We start from the raw sequence: 21845 nt of genomic DNA, 5'->3' as shown, positions 1-21845 counted from the left end.
ATTTATTATCAGTGGAAGTAACAGGAATGATAGAGGCTAAGTAATTTGGGTCCACAAAAAAGTGTTGCTTTACTTACAGCCTTAGGAGCCACATATCCACCAGGCGCCATGCCTATCCCTGTGGAGAGTTCAAATAGGTCATTCAGACCACTACTGACTACAGCAGGAGTAGGTGAAGGAGCAAATGTTGCAGGCACTGATGATGGGATGAAGGACTGTCCCACCTGTGGGGGAGAAAGCAGGAGGAGGGGAAATCAGGGAGAAGAGATTAATAGTCCTCAAAATGCTGCCATATATTTTAGTAGTATTGATAAATCAATAAGAACACACCATAATTACAATAGCCATTGAAGGTGCATTAGTATATTCTTTGTCCTTTCAATTGTCATTGCTATTTTTCAACATTAATAAGATACACATTCTTTAGAAGTTCTATCAAGAGAATAAACAATAGGATCAGGAACACAGTGATCCAATTTTTTTCTGTTTGTTTCCAATTTTAGCTTCCATGATTCTGTGCAAAAGGCCTACAGGTATCCTAATGAAGGGGGAGTTTTGTTTTTGTAGAAAGAAGGAAGTTCCATTTCCATTTGGGTCCAGGCAAGTCTTACTCTCCTACTTAGGCATAAATATCTAGTAGGTAACTCTCCTGGGGGAGATGGACATTCATAACCCACCCCCCCGCCAACTAACTCACTTACAAGGAGAGTCTCAATCTAAGTTCAACTGACTCTCTCAAGTTCTTTCTACATGATACCAGAGAAAGAGCATTCTCTAGTCAAGATGGGAGGTTCCATTTCCTTTACCTCTATAATGTCAGGAAGACAAAGATTTCTGTAGACACCAGAGCACCAGTCCCTAAAGATGTCCCTACACCACATGTGGTGTTTATGACCCCAAAGATTCTAAGTAACCCTATGCTACTTTCTATACTTCATATACTGCAATAGAGGTTTTGGTGTACAGTGTTAGATAGCAGCAGTGGATGGTCTGAGAATGTGTGCGCAGGGAAGGCATCAAATGGGGCAGCCCATCCCATGATGAAAAAAATGGATGGCACTTACTGCCGGACTTCCTCCAATGCCCCCGCCAAGGTCACTGCCAAGCTGAAAGAGAGAAAGGAGAGAGAGGAGAGAGAGGTAGAGTTCATTTAACTAAGTACTAGATGCCCATATAGAATCTATAAATTGCTCTATAAAGTTGTTGGGAATACATGCCATTCAAATTGTCTCCCAAAGCCTAAAGAAATTCTAGATCACAAAGAAATATCCTAGGGGTACTGAGCAGCAACAGTAATGGTGTGTGGGAGTTTTGAGAAAATTTGGAAAGAAGATGGAGCTGGGACATCTCAGGGATGTTTCAGATCCAATCTTTTCTGTATAAAACCTATACAGGCTTTGAAGCACTTGCGTAGTCCAAGAAACTCTATCTCCAAGCAGTCATGCTTTTTTTTTTTTTTTTTAATGTAAAAAGAAACTTGGGGGAGGGGTCCGGGGAGGGAAAGCAGAGAAAAACTACCATGTGCTTCCTGCTGCCCCACTGAGGTAAGATCGAACTAGTACTGCATTAACAATTTCAAACTTTAAAAATTATAAGTGGAACAAAATGATTTTTAGAGTTTAGAACTTTCTTAAGAAAGAAAACATCTGAGATAGGAGGCTATCCTATCTGGGGAAGAAGTAGAAAGGCATGCAATGCTTCAAATTTCTTATTGTCTGTATTACTAAGAAGAAGTGCTGTTATTTATTCAGTGCAGATCATTTTAAATGGTGCTAACTATTGGGGAATTAGACTAACTCAGCTGTGTGAATTACTAACTTACTTAGGAAAATAATTCACATAATCTTAATCTGGCCTTTTTTTCTTAAGGGCTCATATATTTCACTCTGAAGTCAATTTTCCATAATAAAAGCATTCAAGAAGAACTTAAGATGAAAACAGCTGGTATGAAGAAACATAAAATGCACATACACACAACCAATGGTGCTGTATATATAGCAAAAACCACCTGTGTTGTTTTGTTTTGTTTGTTATAGTTCTATATTTGCTTCCCCCCTAATTCTCACTGAGTATCTAAAATTCCCTTTTGAATCACCAAGTGCCTTCCACAAAACAGTTTCCTTTACCATCTAGTCAGATCTTTGTGCTGTAATTGTATCAAAACTGTTTTGGCCTTAGGGTTTGGGTAAGATGTTTTATTTATCTTCTGAATGAACAAACACATAAAACAGATATAAAAACAGGTTGATAAAATTTAAAAAATAATCTATATTGAAAAATTGTGAGTGAAACCTATGCTTAAATTCTGTTTCCACTATAACAAAAAGTAACCCTGGTAGGTGCTTCACAACCGGCATTAATAAGCATGCTCTGCACTACAACAGAGCACTCCAAATTGCAGAGTGAACATTTCCAACCCTCTCTCCCTCCTGGCTGGACATGGATGAAAATCACATTGGTAAACAAACAAAAAATGCAATTACAACCAAAAATTTAAATAATTGGAAATGATGAAAGCAAATTAAAAAATATTACACAACTGTTTTCTTCCTGATTCTAGAATAGCACACATCTTCAGCATGACACCTGAAAAGCATAAAATTCCTTTTTATTGAAACTTTTATGTAATAGTATAAACTAGATATAAGACATGATGGGGAATGCAAAAATATGAGGCAATAGGGGGAATACACAGATGAATAAGAGCTAGGCTTTGCGAACTAGTATGAGAAATGAAACATGAACATAAAACCACACAGAATATACTAGAGCAGAGAGGGAAAGTTCTGAAGGAAAAAGCCTCCTTTTAAAAGATAATAAAAAGAAGATTCAAAGGGGTGGTGTGTGAGATTAAAAAAAGCAAAATGGGGAAAGAATTATTTCTCAAATAGCATAAACAAAGGCTAAAGGAAACATCAAGAAGAATGAGTCTAATTCAACTGGGTAACAGGATAGATATGTATTTTTTTAAAAAGTCAATAAAGAAAATAAGATTGCAAAGGCAGGCTGACTATGGGGGGCATCTTTAGTTCTAATTTCTCCTTCATAAAAACCTAGAGGTTTTGGGCCTCCCCGGTGGCACAGCAGTTGAGTGCTGGGTTGCGAAGCCGCCCACAGCCTCTGCAGCGCCGAGTCGATCCCCAGTGGCTGGATGAGGGTCCCACATGGCACGCAGACCTTTCCTGCCGCCCACTGTTCCCCTCAGCAGTGTTCTTTGGTACTTCTGCCTGTTCTGCTCCCTGCTCGGGCTCTAGTGAATTCTCTCACCCTCCTGTGCTTCTGACTGTACCCAGTGCTTGAATAAATAAATAAATCTTTAAAAAAAAAAAAAAAAACCTAGAGGTTTCTTATACTAAGCACAAACTTTCTAAGAGTAATTACTTTAAATTGTGTTCCATACCTACACAATGCAATCAACCATCTATGTGTGTATAGTTTGTGTGCGCGGGGTGTTACCTTAAAAAATACTGATGCCTGATCTCACCCCCAGAGATAGTGATTTAGTTGTTCTGGGGTACAGCCTGAGCATCAGAATTTTAAAAAATTCCTCAAGTGATTCTAATGTACAGACAAGGTTGAAAACCACTGCCTTAGAAAACTAACTAGTATTTGGAATCATACAAGATTCATCTATTCAGAAGTGATTTTGGAGCTAATGCATGAATAAAAAGGAAGCTAGAACGTAAGTAGAAAGAAAAACCCTTTCCAAGGTAGGGAAGGATGCAAAACGTCTCATCTGTCTTGATGATCTGATCTGTTTTTATGGCTTCTTGATGGTCTTATCTCTTCTCTGCTCAACCATTTTCCTCCCTATGACCAGGTTTACAATCCAAGCTTGAAAGAGATGAATTCTTTATGGATCTGGTTGGCAGTCAATGATAAGAAAGAAAAAACACACCAGGAGATAAACAGCAATTTTATCAAATATGTTAAAGTGAAAAAAAGGCACTGAGAAAAGGCACTCAACTGGTAGTGTTATTTCCCGAGAAAATAAACCCATTTATAGCACTCATTCTCTTAGATTTCATTCATTCATTATCTTTGAGTATTAAATAAACATTAACTTAGCTATAAAAGATCAGATTGTGCTCCCCACCACCCACGATGCTTTGTCAATTTTATTCAAAATTACAGATCAAATTGAAGGACAATTCTGATAACTCCTTTGTTTATGCTCAGTATATCACATGCGACTCAGAGTCAAGAACTATTCTCTTGGAAATAGGATCCAAAGGGAGTTAGAGACACATTGCCAGAAATATAAAGGGTCATCTAACTGTGCTATGTCCTGAGCACAAAGGGAAAAGACAATCTCATATATGCTTTCTAACCAGCAAAATTATTTAGACTTTATGCAGTACCTTTCTTCTTGACTGAAAAAGATTCTAAGAAAGATCAGCATCTTCCCTCTGAAAATATGACAAAGGTAATAGCACAGTGATGGGCATGAGTGACTAACAGGAAAATGTCATCAAGGGAGTTAATTACCAAGTGAGTGTCCTCACCTATCTACAGTGACAAACCAAGGAAGAAAAAAAAGCAAGTTAGAAAGCTGAACAAAAGCTAGGAAAGTTGTCATATTAACAGAACTAGCCACTAATCATTTCAATTCAGTTTCTGGTATTATCTGAAGCCTGACAAGATACATCTATTAGGTAATACTATGAGCTCATACATATCAGATAGGATACAAAATCAGTCTAAAGGACTTATAAAAAAATCAGTGATGCTAGGAATCTACCCAAGGACACAAAAACATTAATTCAAAAGGATACCTGCACCCCTATGTTTACTGCAGCACTACTTACAATAGGCAAGACATGGGAACAACCCAAATGCCCCAAAATAGATGACTGGATCAAAAAGATGTGGTATAGATACACAATGGAATACTATTCAACAATCAAAAAAGATAAAGTAATGCCATTTGCAGCAACATGGATGGAGCTAGAAGGGATTATGCTCAGTGAAATAAGCCAGAAGGAAAAGGAAAAGTATCAGATGGTTTCACTTACAGGGAGAATGTAGGGAAACCAAATAAGGGACCAAGAAAAAGAAATAATTATAATAAAAAAACAAAATTAACAGGCAACTATTAATCAGAGACACACTGCAGGGGGTGAGGGAGAGAAAGGGATCAAAACAGGGGAAGGAATCTGTTCTTACACAAGGGACTATGGTGATTGGTGCACAGGTGAATTGGTGATGGGAATTTTGCGGGGACTATGCCTGAAAGGAGAAAGAGTGCATTGTACAAAAGGGAAGAATCATGTAAAATACATATAAAAAGGAAAAAAGAAAAAAATCAGTGATATATTTTATCTGTGTGAGCTAGGAATAAAAAGAGATAGGTGAAAAAGTAGTAAGAATGGTTTTAACATCAATTTTAGGAGTCTAGATACTGTGTTTTAAGTGTCTCTTGGAATTGTCTGCTTTCCATCATCTCCAGTATTGCCTTACTTGGTTGTCCTGTTGTCCTGTTCTTAATGAAGGAAATAATGTCAACTATAGGCAAACTAAATGAGGAAATACTGGAAAGCAAAGTAAGGAGAGGTGCAAATTTCATGAAAAGAGTATTTCAAATGCCAAAAACTGATAGAATTTTATGAAGGTCTGTGGTGATACTGAAATCCAAATTTTCGTCTAATGGTACAGGTTCTCAGCCCCCCAATCTACACCACAGTAGCTGCATCCATTAAGTGGCACTGATTAATACTAACACTTGGTCACTGTCAAAGACTGGCCACTTTACCATGACTGAAATAGTGCTGAAAGGGACTCAGTTCATGTTCAACTACATTATGTCACTGTAATGTTAATCCAGTAACTGGCTGGGAAACAGTGATTTCAAGGTGACTTATGAAAACATAGTGGCTAAAGGAATTTCAATGTGGTTACACGTGCTCTACATAGAGCTCTATGTCAAAGAGATGTCAAAAGGAAATAGTCTCATTCAACGGCAATTCAGTAGCAGAAATAGAGATCGCAAGACTTAAGTCCTATAAAAGAACAAGTCTGTCTGACTCCAAGAAAGAACAAAAATATTTTATAATATCAACTGAGCCATTTAGCAGACCAAAAAAAAAAAAAAAAAAATCACAATGACTGATCTAGGTTAGCCCCTTTGAGGTACATCTGACCAGTCCAAAATCTAAAACTGTGGAGAAAAGTGCTGAGAATCTGAAGACATTCTCTAAATTAGAGGGGTAGATCTTAAACTCAGACATTTTTTGTTTCTGTCTAGAGTTATTTTCTCTTTTATTTGATGCTTTTTAGAGTTGATTTAATTGAAGGAAGACTAAGGAATGCTTGAGGTCACAGAGCTTATAATAAGCTCTACTATCCAGGGATCAAAACAGAATGTAAAATGAAAAAATAGTATGCAATGATTCCCATCACAAACAAAAAAAATTTACACCAAAATCCTATGATGTCAAAAACACCATGTGTTTCTTCTATTAGGGTTTTAGATTATACAAGGTACTCACCATCTCCTAGGTTATATTTTCAGTTATTGGGCTACAGTTAATTTGATCTTTTTTAAAAAGATTTATTCATTTATGCATACAAGAGCTGGGGTACAGGCCAGAGATGCGGGGGGTGAGAGGATTCACCAGAGATAGAGCGGGGAACAGAACAGGCAGACTGACTGAAATACACTGCTGAGGGGAGCAGCGGGCAAGTCAGGAGCAGTCTGCTTCGCCATATGGGTTTCTCTCTGTCCAGCCAGAGATCAAACTCGTGCTGCATAGGCTGCTGATTGCTTCATAGTTGGTGCTTACCTTGTGCCACCAGGGAGGCACTAATTTGATCGTAAAAAAACTATTCAGAAAAGCATTATAAAATATAAATAATCAAATTGGTGAAAAGAATCTGTAACAATAAACTTGATGTGAAACAGTGTAAATGAACTGAGATCATAAAAAGTCATCAGCTAACTCCTTAGCTTGGTGGAATAAGGCTTATTATCAGCAGAAAAGTCAGGGGCTGTCATAAATTACTTCCTGGGATGGAAGGAACAGAAGGAACAGACTGTGATTTTCAAAAAATCCTTAGAATAGACAACACCAGTTTCTTGTCAAAGGAAACTTTATGCTGAAAATAAAAATCCACAGGAGAAGCTCTGCTTACAGCATTTGGTGTTTACTGTATTTACCATTTAACTATGTATTTGTCATCTGTCTCTCCCTAACTCAAATGTAAGCTTGTAAGGACTCATCACATCTGTATTTCTAGTACATAGAATAGAGTCTGGAATAGAATAAGCACTCAAATATTTACTGAATGAATCAGTGTTCTACTAAGCAGAGCTACTGACAATATTATTTCTTAAGAGTACTGATTTTGAAATGAAGTATTTTATTGGAGAAAATTACTATAAAATGGACAGAAGACCAACGAAACCGTTTTATCAACTGGTCTAGAGCACCGTATCTGCACTGACATTGCCATCGAAAAAGCCAACTGATGAAGCAATTGGAGGGGGAAAGGGACCTCAATCCCTCCCCAAGGCCAAAACCTTTTCTAAAGAAAATAAATTGTCTGAACAGTGTTGATAGCTGGTTTCAAAAGAAAAATGCATTATTAATTTGCCCTGAAAATACCAGTACTTTGTATCAGAGTTCACTGCCAAATAGATAGGAAGACGTGATTTCTGCTCTAACTTAAAATATGGTAAGATGAACCACCTTTTTCCTTTTGCATCAAGACAGATGTACAAACTTACCCAGTTGCTCTTCATAAATGAATATGCTTCTACAGTCCTTTGTAAGACTTTCATATACCTGCTGGTGGCATGCTAGCCAACACTCACACACACAGGGCACCTAGGAAATAGTACAGCAGGGAGAGGACTAGGACAAACAAACCTTGTGTTTTATCACATGTTCAATAAACATCTGAGTGTTTATCCTATGCCAGGCTCTAGTCCGTGTACCGGGAATATAGCTGTGACAAGTTCTTACAAGCTTACATTCTAGCTGGGGGGAGACAGAAAATGTGTGTGTGTGTTTTGAGTCTGTGTTTACATCACTTACCATCAAGTAAGACTAATACTACGAGAAAATGAGCCAACTTTATTCTTAGCCTCAAATGCCCCCTGCACTTTGCTGTGTACTCCAGAGATTGTGTACTCCAACTTGAGAAGAAATAAAAGACTGGACTCTACTCTTGAAAATGACAATAACAAACAAACAAAATGGAGGAGTCGTCATAGGATAGGGGAAAGAGTTTAAATTGTTTTTTATTTTTTTAAAGATTCATCCATTTATGCATACAAGAGCTAGGGTACAGGCCAGAGGCATGGTGGGTGAGAGGATTCACCAGAGACAGAATGGGGAACAGAACAGGCAGACTGACCAAAGTATACTGCTGAGGGGAGCAGCGGGTGAGTCAGGAGAAGTCGGCTGTGCCATGTGGGCTGCTCCCTGGCTGGCCAGGAATTGAACTCGTGCTGCAGTGGCTGCGGACAGCCTCATAGGTTGCTTCCCAACCCTTGCACCACCAGGGAGGCCCAAAAGAGTATGTTTTGAGTTTTGGTTTTTTTTTTTAAACAAATTCTGGGTTCAAATCTGAACTCTGAGAATTACTTATCATGTCAATCAGTTTTCTGTAAAATGGGACCCAATTTCCTTGCAGTTATATTAGATATTACTGTTGCTTTAGCACAGGGATTGGCATGGAAAATGGCATTCAGTAATTGGTAATTATTTCAAAAACTGCCTGAGGCCAGCTTTGACTATATCTGTGCACTGACAAAAAGACAGTGGTTACTGAAACCCTACTTTAGAGTTTACCAGGCAAAATTGGACGATACAAAGATCTCTCTACAATACCATCAGCTCCAAAACATAAATCACTGCAAATCTTTTCTAGAGGAAGAAACATGAGGATGCAAAACGAGTACGTATAATGATTTCCTGTGGGCTAAAAAACTGCAAAGATGACTGCTAAAATAGTTCACAACTTAAAATATCAGAAAGGTAAAAAACCTGTAAGAAACAGAGTGGGAGGTTTTGAAAAACACACACCAAAATCAGGAAAAGGCAATTTCTCCTCTATTTCATTCCATTCTAACTGGGCATATTGAAAGCACATTTCTCTGGTAGGAAACCTTTGTCAGCAGGACTGGGCACTATGGATAATGCTTCCTTTCCATTTTTGATGCACAATAGAATCATTTATCTAAACAAAATAAGGCACAGCACTGTAGAGGACAAAAGGTCATAATTTGGCTTGGGCCTCTGTTGACAGCCCCAAAGTAAAAACAACAGATAATCAAGATTCAATCATTACTTTAGTGATCCTCACAGATGTCAGATCCATTAGCATACAGTGTATCTTTAGAACATGTGTTGCATAAGTTATGAACATGGGCATCAGGTCATCTTTCACACTATACCAACCAGAAGGATCTACACTGTGAGAAAAGTCAGACCACCCCAAATGAGCAGTTTCTTAGATTCAGTACCAGAAGCATCAAATGATACATATATGGTCTCTAAAACAAAGGGAAAAAAGATAAAAACCAAATCTACATGTAAATAGTATATAATATTATGTTCTATACATAGATCAACCATGTAAGTTCCATTACCTGAATTCATTCCGTATCGAGGTGACAGTTAAGTCTGCAACAAGGGAAGGAGTAAACTACAGCAAAAGAGAATATGCTAAAGGGCAAACAAAAAGGATGGGATTTTCCAGTAGGGAGACTGAGAAGAGTATGCTTAAAAAAAAAAAAAAAAAAAGAGTATGCAGGAAATCCATTTTGAGCTTAAAGTATGCCAATTTTGAACTCTGAAGTTCTACCTAAATCAATGATTCCAAAGGTGTTTTTTTTTTTTAAATTTAAAAAAAAAAAAAACATACAAGAAATCACCTGGGAGGCTGAGTAAGTAAGTGTGCATGTGTATTTTCTTTACATCACAGCAGTATCTCCACCTCATTCTCCTTTGGCTTAAGCACAGCTGGCATGAGCCACTCTTACGGCATGGAAGAAGGCTGGAGCCTTCACATACGTTCTGGCAAATAATAGTCATGAATAAATAGTTAAGTATTTTCTGAATGGGAAGTCTAGAAAAAGACATAATTCACTAAATCTTAAAATTTCACATTATGGTAATAAAAGAGTAAACAAGAACGAATGGGAGGATCACCAGGATATATAAATGAAGAGCAAGAATATTTTCTAGTAGATATCACAGTTTGAAGGAAGAATAGAAAATTAATAGACAACCTAAAATACAAAATAATTTTCAGTCTTCAATTATGGGAAAGTGGACAAGGGTAAAAAAAAGACACTGGCGAAGGTACACTATAGTGAAGACACCTGAAAGAGGGGGATCCTGCCCTTCCAAAATACCAAGAATAATGTAAATCAATATTACTTCAACTAAAAGTAAAAAAACAACAACAACAACAAAAAAAAAAAAACCCAAAAAACCCTGGGATTGAGCAACTAAATCTAAATTGGTCAAATTCAACTCCTGGAGGCAACTTCTGAGAGGTGGGATCACCTAATAGCAAATCACAATAGGAAAATACTCTGGGGGGAATGAACAAAGGTAAAGTCAGAGAGACTGTCTTTGTAGAAGGTGCCAAAGAAGTTCACCAGAATATAGTTCTTCTGTGGAAATTACTGTCTTGGCTTTGAGATCATTTTTTAACATGTCTATCTAACTCTATTTTGAATTTCACTTAGCTCAATGCTTTTAACCTTGGCTGCAAAGTAAGAATAACTGGTGATTGTTTTAAAAATACCAACGTCTAGGTTAGTAGCTGTCATGCTTCATTATAACGGCACACCACTGACCTCTATGGGTAAAGCTCTGCTAGACACCAAAGATAAAAGCAGCAACAATCTAGGAGCCTTGTTTGTTGATAGCCTTTCTGAAATGAACTCTGGGGTAACTCAACCCTGGCCAAATTATGTTTTATTTATTTTTAAATAACTTTTTAAAAAGATTTATTTATTTATGCTTAGAAGAACTGGGGTAGAGGCCAGAGGTGCGGGGGGTGAGAGGATACACCAAAGACAGAGTGGGGAGCAGAATAGGTAGATCTACCAAAATAAACTGCTAAGGGGAGCAGTGAGTAACAGAAGAGGTCTGCTGCACCATGTGGGTTAGCTCCCTTGCGGTGATAGCATGCTAGCAGTGATAGCATGCTAGCACTGAGACTTAACCCCTGTGCCACCAGGGAGGCCCTGGCCATAAATGGGGATCTGGATCAAATTCTACAAACCCCAGCAACACTATTCTTCCTAGAGGACAAAAGAACCTTCAACAAAATAATTTTAAGAGTTTCTTGCCTTCTATCAATTACTTTGGAGCAGAGAAGGATCCTTCTTTCCAGGAGTATGTTTACTACAAAAGTCAAGAGAAAAAGATATCTGGTTTTACCAATAACTATAGTCCAAACATCAAACTGGTGCTGCTTCACAATGATCAGATATTTTATGTCTTACTACATAAAATGTGGACAAAGGTCTGGGAGCTTGTTAAAAATGCAAATTTCTAGGTCTCACCCCCGAACAATGAAATCAGAATCTGTCTTATACAAGATCTCTAGGACATTTAATGTATAATATAGTTTGAGAAGCACTGCTTCAAAGGATGCATTCATTTAACAAATGAACTATATATACAGAGTAAAAAAGAACTGAGGATTGTTTTCCTCTTGAGATAATATACATAAAAACAAACAAACAAAAAAAAGCATTTTAAAAAGTGGCACAGTTTACTGCTGCCTTAGAAACTCATCTTCCACACAGCCAGGTCTTCCTCTGATATTCTCCTAAAAGGAATTTTGGTTCTCTGAGTTAATATATATTTAGTCACTCATATACAGATTCAAATCCAATAGATGGGCTTTTACTCCTCATTTTAACTTCTGGGATATGTCTATATCCAAGAGTAAATTGAAGAAAACTGCATATGAAACACTTTCTGGTGCTACAACACCAAACATACCATTATATATTTTTTTAAAGATTTATTTATTTATACAAGCACTGGATACAGTCAGAAGCACGGGAGGGTGAGAGGATTCACCAGAGCCAGAGCGGGAAGCAGAACAGGCAGAAGGACCGAAGTACACTGCTGAGGAGAGCAGCGGGCGGCAGGAGAGATCTGCGCGCCATGTGGTACCCTCACCCAGTGGCTGGGGATTGAACCAGTGTTGCAGAGGCTGCGGCAGCTTTGGAGGCCAGCGCTCAACCGTTGCGCCACCAGGGGAGGCCCCCAAGCATACCATTTTTAATCTCAAACTCAGAAAAAACCTAAAATTTAGAGTTACAAAGAAACATTACTGGGCCTACATAACAAAAGTTGTGTATTATTTAGAAATCCAACTGAAAAGCAACCCCCAAAAGAACTTCCTGCCACCCCCAAAAGAACTTCCTTTACAAAGAAAGGAAAGAACTACTACAAACTGGAAAGGTTCTAACAGCTTTTCTGTCTGAAGAAATACTTGCAGAAATTCTAACAGATGAGAGATAGTCAAATAAAATAAGGAAAAACTCATTGGTGGTAGGGAACAACAAAACCAAATGGAAATAATGTGTCTTTTTTTCTTCCATGTTAAAGTGAGCGAAGAAACAAAAACATAGCATCGTGGCCCAGGCTACATCAAATCATAGAACCTCTTTCTCCCGTCAATCCTCTAAACTTAATTTCTTTGTCATTCTTAGGTTCATTGAGTCCACCATGTCATAAACCAACAGAGCAGGTAATAAGGTTGTTCAGGCATTAACTTTGAGGAGGATATAATGTTTAACTTATGGTCGATATATTAACAGCAGGAAGAGCTATTGTAATGTTTCTAAGGGGATTTCTGGGAATTTCCATAAATATTTAAATATTTATCTGTTAGTCTCCTGAGTCTATAAAGAGGCTATATAGTAATATAGAATAATCATATGAGGAAGCCACCCTTTTTATATGATCAATAATTGCATTCATTAAAGATATGAGTAAGAAAAGCAAATGCCTATATTCCTAAGAGAGAAAATAAGGGGTGTTCACTTGTGTCACTGTAAGCGAGAGTCCAGAGCTTGGTCAGTGTATAGACTTTGAAAGCAATGACTTTCCATTAGTAAAATATGCAACCCACAGAGATGACTATAACCCTATTTCCTTAGACTCTCTGACAGCAGAAAGGCAAATGTACCTACACTGGCTAGCATAAATCCCACATATAACACAACTTACAAGTTGACGAGAAAATGTTGACATATGTAGTAGAAAGTAATATTATCCTGTTTACATAATCTCTGAGAACATATATTGCCCTATCTATGGCATTGGTATTAATTTCTGATGAAGGGAACTAAATCAGTTTGTTGGGCATCCTCATAGTCATCAGGCTGACAAACATCTTATTTGCAAATATCTATCTATAAAGTCCCTCCACCATAGTTAAGTACCTAGTTTTCAAGGAGTCATGGGATGACATCTGATTATTTTTCTGTCCTTCTCTACATGGATTTAAGTCATCCTTAACAATTCTCATTTATCTTATATAGCAACAAAAACTAGATTTTGTTCCCGTGGTGGCACATATTTGTAGACTATGGACTTTGGAGCCTTTTAGTATTAGAATCCTGGAAGCTAATTAAATTGGAAGTATGACAGGGTGGAGGTGGCGGCGGAAGAAGCAAAAAAAAAGAACCAATCAAGCAGCACTTCCCAACTGAGATTTAGTTTTAGACAAACACTACCTCGAAACTTTTGGAATTAAGGCATAAGCCAACAAAATATAAAAAAGGCAAAGGCTTGAAAGCCTCAAGTGATTTTTATGACATAACTTAAAATGCTGTCCAGGTAAAAAGGAAAATTTACAGGGCTATCTAGAGTTAAGAAGTAGGAGCAGTAACATGGTCTAGAAAGGAAACTAAATATAACAATACTGAACAGTAGGATAGTTAACGTTAAAAGGATAGTTAAACATTAAAAGTTCTATTTAGAGGCAGAACAACAAAATAATCTTACTCATTCACAGATATATCCCATATAGTACAGATTAGCTCTCTAAAGTCATAATCCTGTCCTTTATTAAAGGGCATTGCTCTGCTCATTAAGGAAAGGTCTAGCTCTAAAAAGATGAATAACTTAAAGTTGTTTAGCATACCAAGAATTTAAAATAACCAAAAGAAAGAAGATGCTTACCAGACTATCCAGTCCTCCTCCCAAGAGATCAACTGCCCCCATCTGCATCGAGGATACCTGTGGCACATTGACAGGAGGACCAAGGTCAAGGTTTAAAAGGTCTCCCAGAAGGTCACCTTGAGAGGGGATAACCTGAGGCTGTTCCAGATTGGTGGCAGTGGTGGTGCCAACAGGGCTATCACCTGCATCAGTGCTGCAGTCACACACACAAAGAGAGGAAAAGAGAAAAGTCAGTTTCACCAGGAATATAACAAAGCAACAAGTGAATATCAGACATACAAAACACAGGAGGAAAAAAACCCTCTTATAATTATTTTTTTGATGTACATGAAGAGACTGCAATTCTTATTTTTTTTTAATCAAACACAATGAACAAAATGAAAATAAGTGCATATCATAAAACTTCATTAATCAACTATAAGAAAGTGGCATATGAGAAACCTGGGGAAATAATTTTTTAAAGGAGAAAATACATTTCCTACCCTCAAATAACTTACTCTGTAACAGAAACAAATCAGCATTCACAAAATGAATGAAAAGTACATTCATGGTGTAATAGCAGATACGAGTATTGCTAAAACAAAACCAGCCGGGGCCGAATCTAAAAAATGTTGTGAGAAAGGTTTTAGGACTAGATTTTAAAGAAAAACATTACAGTGATGAGAAACTACCTTGAAGGGTTTGTGCAAAGGAATAAAAAAAAATAATTTGATTTTAGGGGTGTCAAAAAATTATACTGGCAGCAGAAACTGGGACTGGTAAAATTCCAGAGAAAGAGAAGATGAGGAAATATAACTTTGAAACACAGTTTGGAGAATTTTCTATGACATGCAATGCAGAATCATGTCTATATGTTGAATAAAGAACTAAAAAATAACATTAACAGAACATTACTTTAGCAGTTTGCGTATAATGGACCGAAGTTAGGAGAATGGACATGAAAAGTCTAAACTGCTACTGCCACCTCAGTGTAAAAATATAAAGAAAGCTGTGGGTTCCAAGTGCTATTAAAGGACTAGTTAGGGGAATGATCATTTTAATAAATGGTGCTGGGTCAACTGGACAGCAGTATGGGGGAAAGCGAGCCTTGACCCCTACACCTCAAAATGAAAATTAAGAGATTAAATCAGACACAAATGTTAAGAGTAAATACCTTGAAAAGAACCTAGGACACCTAGACCTTGGTATATGTGCTGCCGAAGCGAGCACAAACCTAGGACACCTAGACCTTGGAGCAAACAAAAGTTTCTACAAAAAAAAAAAACCAAAAAAAAAAAAAAACCATAAAATAAATAAAAATGAATGAATTGCACTTCATTAAAATTAAGAACAGGCACAGCAGACCTCTCCTGACTCGCCCGCTGCTTCCTTCAGCAGTGTATTTCAGTCAATCTGCCTGTTCTGTTCCCCACTCTGTCTCTGGTGAATCTTCTCACTCCCTGCATCTCTGGCCTGTACCCCAGTTCCTGTATGCATAAATAAATAAATCTCTAAAAAAAAATTAAGAACATCTCTTCAAGTGAAACAATCAATTGAAAAGTCAGAGAAGGTATTCTCCACAGACTGGGAAAAGATATTCACAATACATATATCTGACAAAAGACTTATATATAAAGAATTCCTACAAAGAAAAGACAACTAACTAAAAAATAAGGAAAAAACTTGAATAGGCACATCACAAAATATGTTTGCTATGTATAAACATGAAAAGGTACTTAGAAGCTTTACTCACCAGGAAAATGCAAATTAAAACATAAAGTGATACCACTATACAATTATCAGAATGGTTAAAATTAAAATGATTTTAAAAACCCATTGCTACTGAGGATATGGATCACCTAGAATTCTTAAACATTGCTGGAAGGGTTGTGCATTGATATAAACACTTGCAAAAACTAGCAGTGTCTTCTACAGCTAAATATAATCTTCTCAACAATTATACACCTATTCAACAATTCTGTACCTAAATACATGTCCAAGAATATTCAGGGCAGCTTTAGCCACAAAAGGCCCCAAATTGGAAGCAACCCAAAGATACATCAACAGGGGAAGATATAAATTGTGGCATATCCAGGCAATGGTATACCATCTACTAATAGAAACAAATAACCGATAACACAACACAGATTTGTCTTACAGGAATTATACTGAGCAAAAGAAACCAGATACAGAAGAGTATATACTCTATGGTTTCATTTACATGAAATTCAAGAAAGCAAAACTAATCCATAGTGAAAGAAGTCAATAAAGTAGTTATCTCTGAAGGGTGGATAACAGTAAAGGGGCATGAAAAAAATTTTTGGGGTGCTGGAAATAGCCTTTATCTGATCAAGGTAGTGGTTATATGTGTATATACATATGTAAAAACCTACCAAGCTATACACTAAAGATTAGTACGCTCAGAGCCTCCCTCATGGCGCAAGGGGTTAAGCACAGCACTATGAAGCAATCTGCAGCACCAGTTCTATCCCCGGCCAGGGAGGTGACCCACATGGCACAGCAGACCTCTCCTGTCTCACCCGCTGCTCCCCTCACCGGTGTATTTCGTCAGTCTGCCTGTTGTGTTCCCCGCTCTGTCTCTGGTAAATTCTCTCACCCCCTGCACCTCTGGCCTGTATCCCAGTTCTTGTATGCATAAATAAATAAATCTTTAAAAAAAATTAGTACACTCAATACTAAAATTATTTTAAGTACTCTACTGTAAATGACTGGGGGACTAGAACTCTTAAACTAAGCTTATTACAAATGATCTATTAATTTGAAAATGGGGGAAAATTCCCATAAAGTTTGAGGCTCAGATAGTTTCACTATGAATTCTTACAAATATTTAAGGAAAAAAGCAAAAGTGATCTTCGATAAACTTTAACAAAATAACCCACTTAAATAACATTATATATCAGACAATGGTACAAGACACTCATTAAAGATTAATCCCATTAATATATACAATTGTTTCCTTGAAAAACAAAAAACCTCAATGTAAGTTTTAACAACATTTGAACATAAAAGACAAAGGAGAATAAGAATGAAACTAAAGAGAATAAATGGGGGGCCTCCCCGGTGGTGCAGCGGTTGAGCGCTGGGTTGCGAAGCTGCTCGCAGCCTCTGCAGCGCCGGTTCGATCCCCGGCTGCTCCCCGGCCACCGGAGGAGGGTCCCACATGGCGCGCAGACCTCTCCTGCCGCCCGCTGCTCCCCTCAGCAGTGTACTTCGGTCCTTCTGCCTGTTCTGCTCCCCGCTCTGGCTCTGGTGGATTCTCTCACCCTCCCGCGCTTCTGACTGTACCCAGTGCTTGTATAAACAAAACAAACAAACAAACAAATAAAGCATGCCTCTATTAAAAAAAAAAAAAAGAAGAAGAGAATAAATGGGAAAAAAAAACCTAGGACGCAAAAGACTAGTGATAACCCTTATAATTAGAGAAATCTGGAGGAATGATAGGAAAAATACACCATTTCCAATTCTGGTATCAGAAAAGTAAACCAAGGAAGAAATTCATACACATATCGCTGATGAAACCACCAGAGTAACATGTGTGGTGGTAAGAGGGAGTCTAAAATGAGACAACTAAGATAAAGCTTGGTTCCACTAATTACCACTTGTATGCTCTTAAACAAGTGGTAACTTCTCTGAGACCAAGGGTCCATTATCAATAAAATGATAACCAAAACACAGGGTTCTATTTTAGGGAGGATCAAATGAAAACATGGTGTGAACTGTAAAACCTGGTAATATATCAGTGGTGACTGTGGTTACTAGAAAAAGTCCCGAAGGGAATATATAAAGAAACACAAAAAGAGTTTCAGAGCCTGATATTACAACCAAGATTATTGATCAGCAATTGAATGAACACAGAACTGCAAGGAACAGAGAGAGAAAAACAATCTAAGAAAGAAGTCTTGGGAGGAAAGTGTCAAGGAAGCCAAGATGAGAAGTATCTAAGATGAGGGGTGGGGGAGAACACAGCCAAAAGTTACTAATGAAGTCAAAGGAGAAATGATGAAATCTTCAGTAAGGCTATTTATTCCCTGCACATGAAATTCATTATCTTATGACATATGTCATTTAGCAAATTGGTAGAACATATATTAAAACTCTAAACAGAAGGAAGAATAGGTAACAATGCACATAGTTCCTTTACAATGAAGAGTATTAAGAGATTAAAGTGAGTTAGATAAAAAAATAAATGATGCCATAGTTTCTGCAACTTAAGAACATGGTAAATCATTATGAAAGTGTTTTCCATTGTGAACTAATGGGAAATAATTACATAATTGTCATCAAAGCAGTATTTTTAAAAGGTGAGACTTTTCTAAATTAGACAACTATTTACCACCTCACCCCCAGAGAGCAGCTGACAAGTATTACAGTAAGCAATACTCAAGTAAAAGCACTTCCCCTTTTCCTAAGTAATTTTTAAAGATCTAGTGAAATAAGCATTTTTAAACCTCTAGAAGGGACAGAACAAGGTGTTAAAGTGTTGCTGTATTTAATGACAAAGACATATGACTCATTAACCTTATGCTGCAGAAAGACCTAGGTAATGCCAGAGCTATTATGGACATGCCTTTTGGTACAATATATTCTCCTTATTTCAAAATGCATTTTTCTGCATTTGTGCTTCCTTTAAAAACAAAAACAGCACCAATTATCCTAAAAGGAATCACATAAGGAATTGCAAAGGTAACAAATTAAAGGCTATTCATCAAAGACTTTATGTAAGAGATTGTGTTCTTATTAGTTTAAATATTCTTTCCTTATATTGTAAAAGGGGCTATTTTGTTTGTTGTTTGTTTTATTCCCCCACCCCTCCCATTTGAGAGTCAAAAGTTATCAGGAGAAAGGTAACTTAAAGGCAAATAATTATGGTTACAGAGGCAAATTAAACAGAAAATTCCTATCTATTATCAAAACTAGAAGCATAGACTGGGAGATATACTTAAAAGTTAAGTGGTCACATGTAGACAATGTTATTATGTGTTTGCCCACAAGGAGAAATACCCTAATTTATTACAGAGCCTAATCCTTATGAAGTCAAAGCTCTTTTGGTTGAAAACCACAGCTCTTGTCCTAAAACTGAAAATTCAATTAAAGACTAATAAATGATAACTAATAGTTTTCTTGGGTATTGCCCTCTCTTTTTGTTTATTCGTGCCTGCAGTCTGTCTAAATAGAACCCAAAGTGATGATATACCAATTTGTAAGGCAATAAATTCTACATAAATTCATAACCCATTTAAATAACAATATATATTAGATAATGGTATAAGACACTCATTAATGGAAATGCAACTGATCTAGCCACTCTGAGATCAAATTCTACTTAGATTTAAGGTTTATTATGTTTAATGAAGGAAGGAGATTCTATAAAGATTCCAAGATACTTACTGTGAAGAGTTTATATGGGGCCTCCCTGGTGGCACAAGGGTTAAAATCTCAGTGCTATCAAGCTATTACCAGCCAGTGCAGGGATGGGTTCCATCCCTAGCCAGGGAGCTATCCCACATGGTGCAGCAGACCTCTCCTGTCTCACCCGCTGCTCCCCTCAGCAGTGTATTTCAGCTGATCAACCTGTTCTGCTCCCCACTGTCTCTGAATCCTCTCACCCTTACCCTGCACCTCTGCCCTACACCTTAGTTCTTCTATGTACAAAAAAAAAAATCTTTAAAAGAAAAAAAAAGTTTATACTAGTGCTGCTCTTCTCAAAATAAAATTTTAAGCTTTATAGCAAGAGTTCTGTTACCTGAGTACCTATTTATAAGTGAATTTCTTACTGATACAATCAATTTAATCTGGTAAAAAGGGTACAGATAACTGAAAAAACTACATCTACATAGAATTTAGGTTGTTTTTATTAAATATCCTATACCTTTTTCAGTAACAGCCAGCATAAGAGAAGCTTCTCTTTACAACTTAAGAGAAGCTTTATTTTCTAACATTAGCCATAAGTTTCAATGAAAGTTATAGCAAAGGACAAAGATAGCAAAATGTACATATAAGATTTCAAGTTTTTTCATACTGTAGACTTAAGCATCTTTCAAAGGTTGTAAATTTAGAAAGTCTTCACAATTTTCTGAAGCCACAATCTTACCTACTCCTAGATTAGAATACAGAGGGGCCTATTGTGTCTGGGATCACTGATATTCAGATGAAGTCCCTAGGGTAGTACACTTGCAAAAAATCACAGCGGGCATCCCCGGTGGCGCAGCGGTTGAGTGCTGGCTTGAGAAGCTGCCCGCAGCCTCTGCAGCGCCAGTTCAAGCCCGGCCACCGGGCAAGGGTCCCACATGGCGTGCAGACCTCTTCTGCCGCCCGCTGCTCCCCTCAGCAGTGTACTTCAGTCCTTCTGCCTGTTATGCTCCCTGCTCTGGCTCTGGTGAATTCTCTCACCCTCTCGCGCTTCTGACTGTACCCAGTGCTTGTATAAATAAATAAATATTTAAAAAAAAAATCACAGCAAGTTCTTTTTCAGGCTAAGAAGATATAAGGAAGACCAACTCTGTCTAAACACATTCACTTCTCCCTCAATCCGAGGTCACCTGCTTACCTTCCATGATGTATTGGCAAGTGTTTGCGATGTATTCCATGACTTCCTTCCACAAAAGCATTCGGAGGCTTATGGTACACAGAGGCCAAGGAACCAATGTGGCAGATTAGCTCATCCAGCAGAGTTGGTTCAATCAGATCAGTCTCCTCAGAGATCAGTGGCTTCTCAGACAAGACTACTTCTTTGGCTGTGACAGGGTCCGTTGAGAGAAGGCGCCAATAAATATAGCCTCGATCTCGAAGGTCAGGATTATCAGAATCCTAATGAAAATCAAAGGCAGGAAGGTTTAAATGGAACTTTTCTCCATACTGAAACCCAAGCTGTTGATTTATTATCAACGTAATAAATGCAGTAGTGGTTTATGCAGAGTTAACTACTAAGAAGATTTTATATAGACTCAATATAGTTATAAAACTCTTAATTCTATAATCTCAAATGTTTTAAGGAGTTTAAATATAAACTGAAATGGGTTAGTCCTAAGACTCAAATTCAAAGGGAAATTGGAAAAAGGAAAAAAAGTTTAAACTGGTAAAAGTTAAATTCTTAAGTGTTTGGTGATTCAGAAAATTTGGTTTTGGATCTACTATATTGCTAGGCCTTCGTCAGGATCTCAAGAAAATTTGAGAACTGCCAAGACAACCCTACTAGGCAAGTTCTAGAACAGTGATTTAAACTATAATGCGCATCAACATTTTTGACATACCAGTAAAGGCACAAAAAGCGCATATTCCTTCAAAATCTGTGCCAAAGCAAAATATTCGGATTCATCATGTCAGAAGTGCAGCTTTCTCCCCGCACCTCTGGCCTGTACCCCAGTTCTTGTATGCATAAATAAATAAAAATCTTTTAAAAAAAAGGAATTTTTATTTTTAACAAGCAGCACAGGTGATTTTGATAATGGTGGTCTCACATTTATAAATAAACATACCTTTGTACCACCATTTTATTTAAAATTAAAAGCACAAAGATTTCATATATAGTTATTTAATTCTTAGCACATGTAAAGAACGCATTAACTCTACTATAAAGACAGAACAGCAGTATGGAAAAGAAATTTGCTCAATTATGTCTTATTAGACCAGTGACTATGGCAGACATAGAAACCCACACCAAATTAATACAATTCAGTA

At 37.3% G+C, this 21845-nt stretch overlaps 1 protein-coding gene across 2 annotated transcripts in view; it reads right to left on the bottom strand.

Moving 5' to 3' along the window:
* AP2B1 (adaptor related protein complex 2 subunit beta 1) overlaps window positions 1-21845 on the bottom strand; it is a gene marked incomplete at its 5' end in the record, with an annotated part of 93233 nt that overhangs the window by 35732 nt on the left and 35656 nt on the right. The window contains 4 exons of one of the 2 annotated variants that reach the window (XM_084239399.1): window positions 78-224; window positions 1065-1106; window positions 14169-14361; window positions 20716-20975. In XM_084239399.1, coding sequence (XP_084095525.1) covers window positions 78-224; window positions 1065-1106; window positions 14169-14361; window positions 20716-20975 — 642 coding nt within the window. The remainder of the gene's footprint in view (window positions 1-77; window positions 225-1064; window positions 1107-14168; window positions 14362-20715; window positions 20976-21845) is intronic. The other variant, XM_084239400.1, reaches the window with a different exon arrangement.

Source organism: Talpa europaea, assembly GCF_964194135.1.
Source record: "Talpa europaea genome assembly, chromosome: 7".
Taxonomy (NCBI): Eukaryota; Metazoa; Chordata; class Mammalia; order Eulipotyphla; family Talpidae; genus Talpa; species Talpa europaea.
Note: the sequence above shows the minus strand (reverse complement) of the source record. Positions and strands in the feature narration are given on the sequence as shown.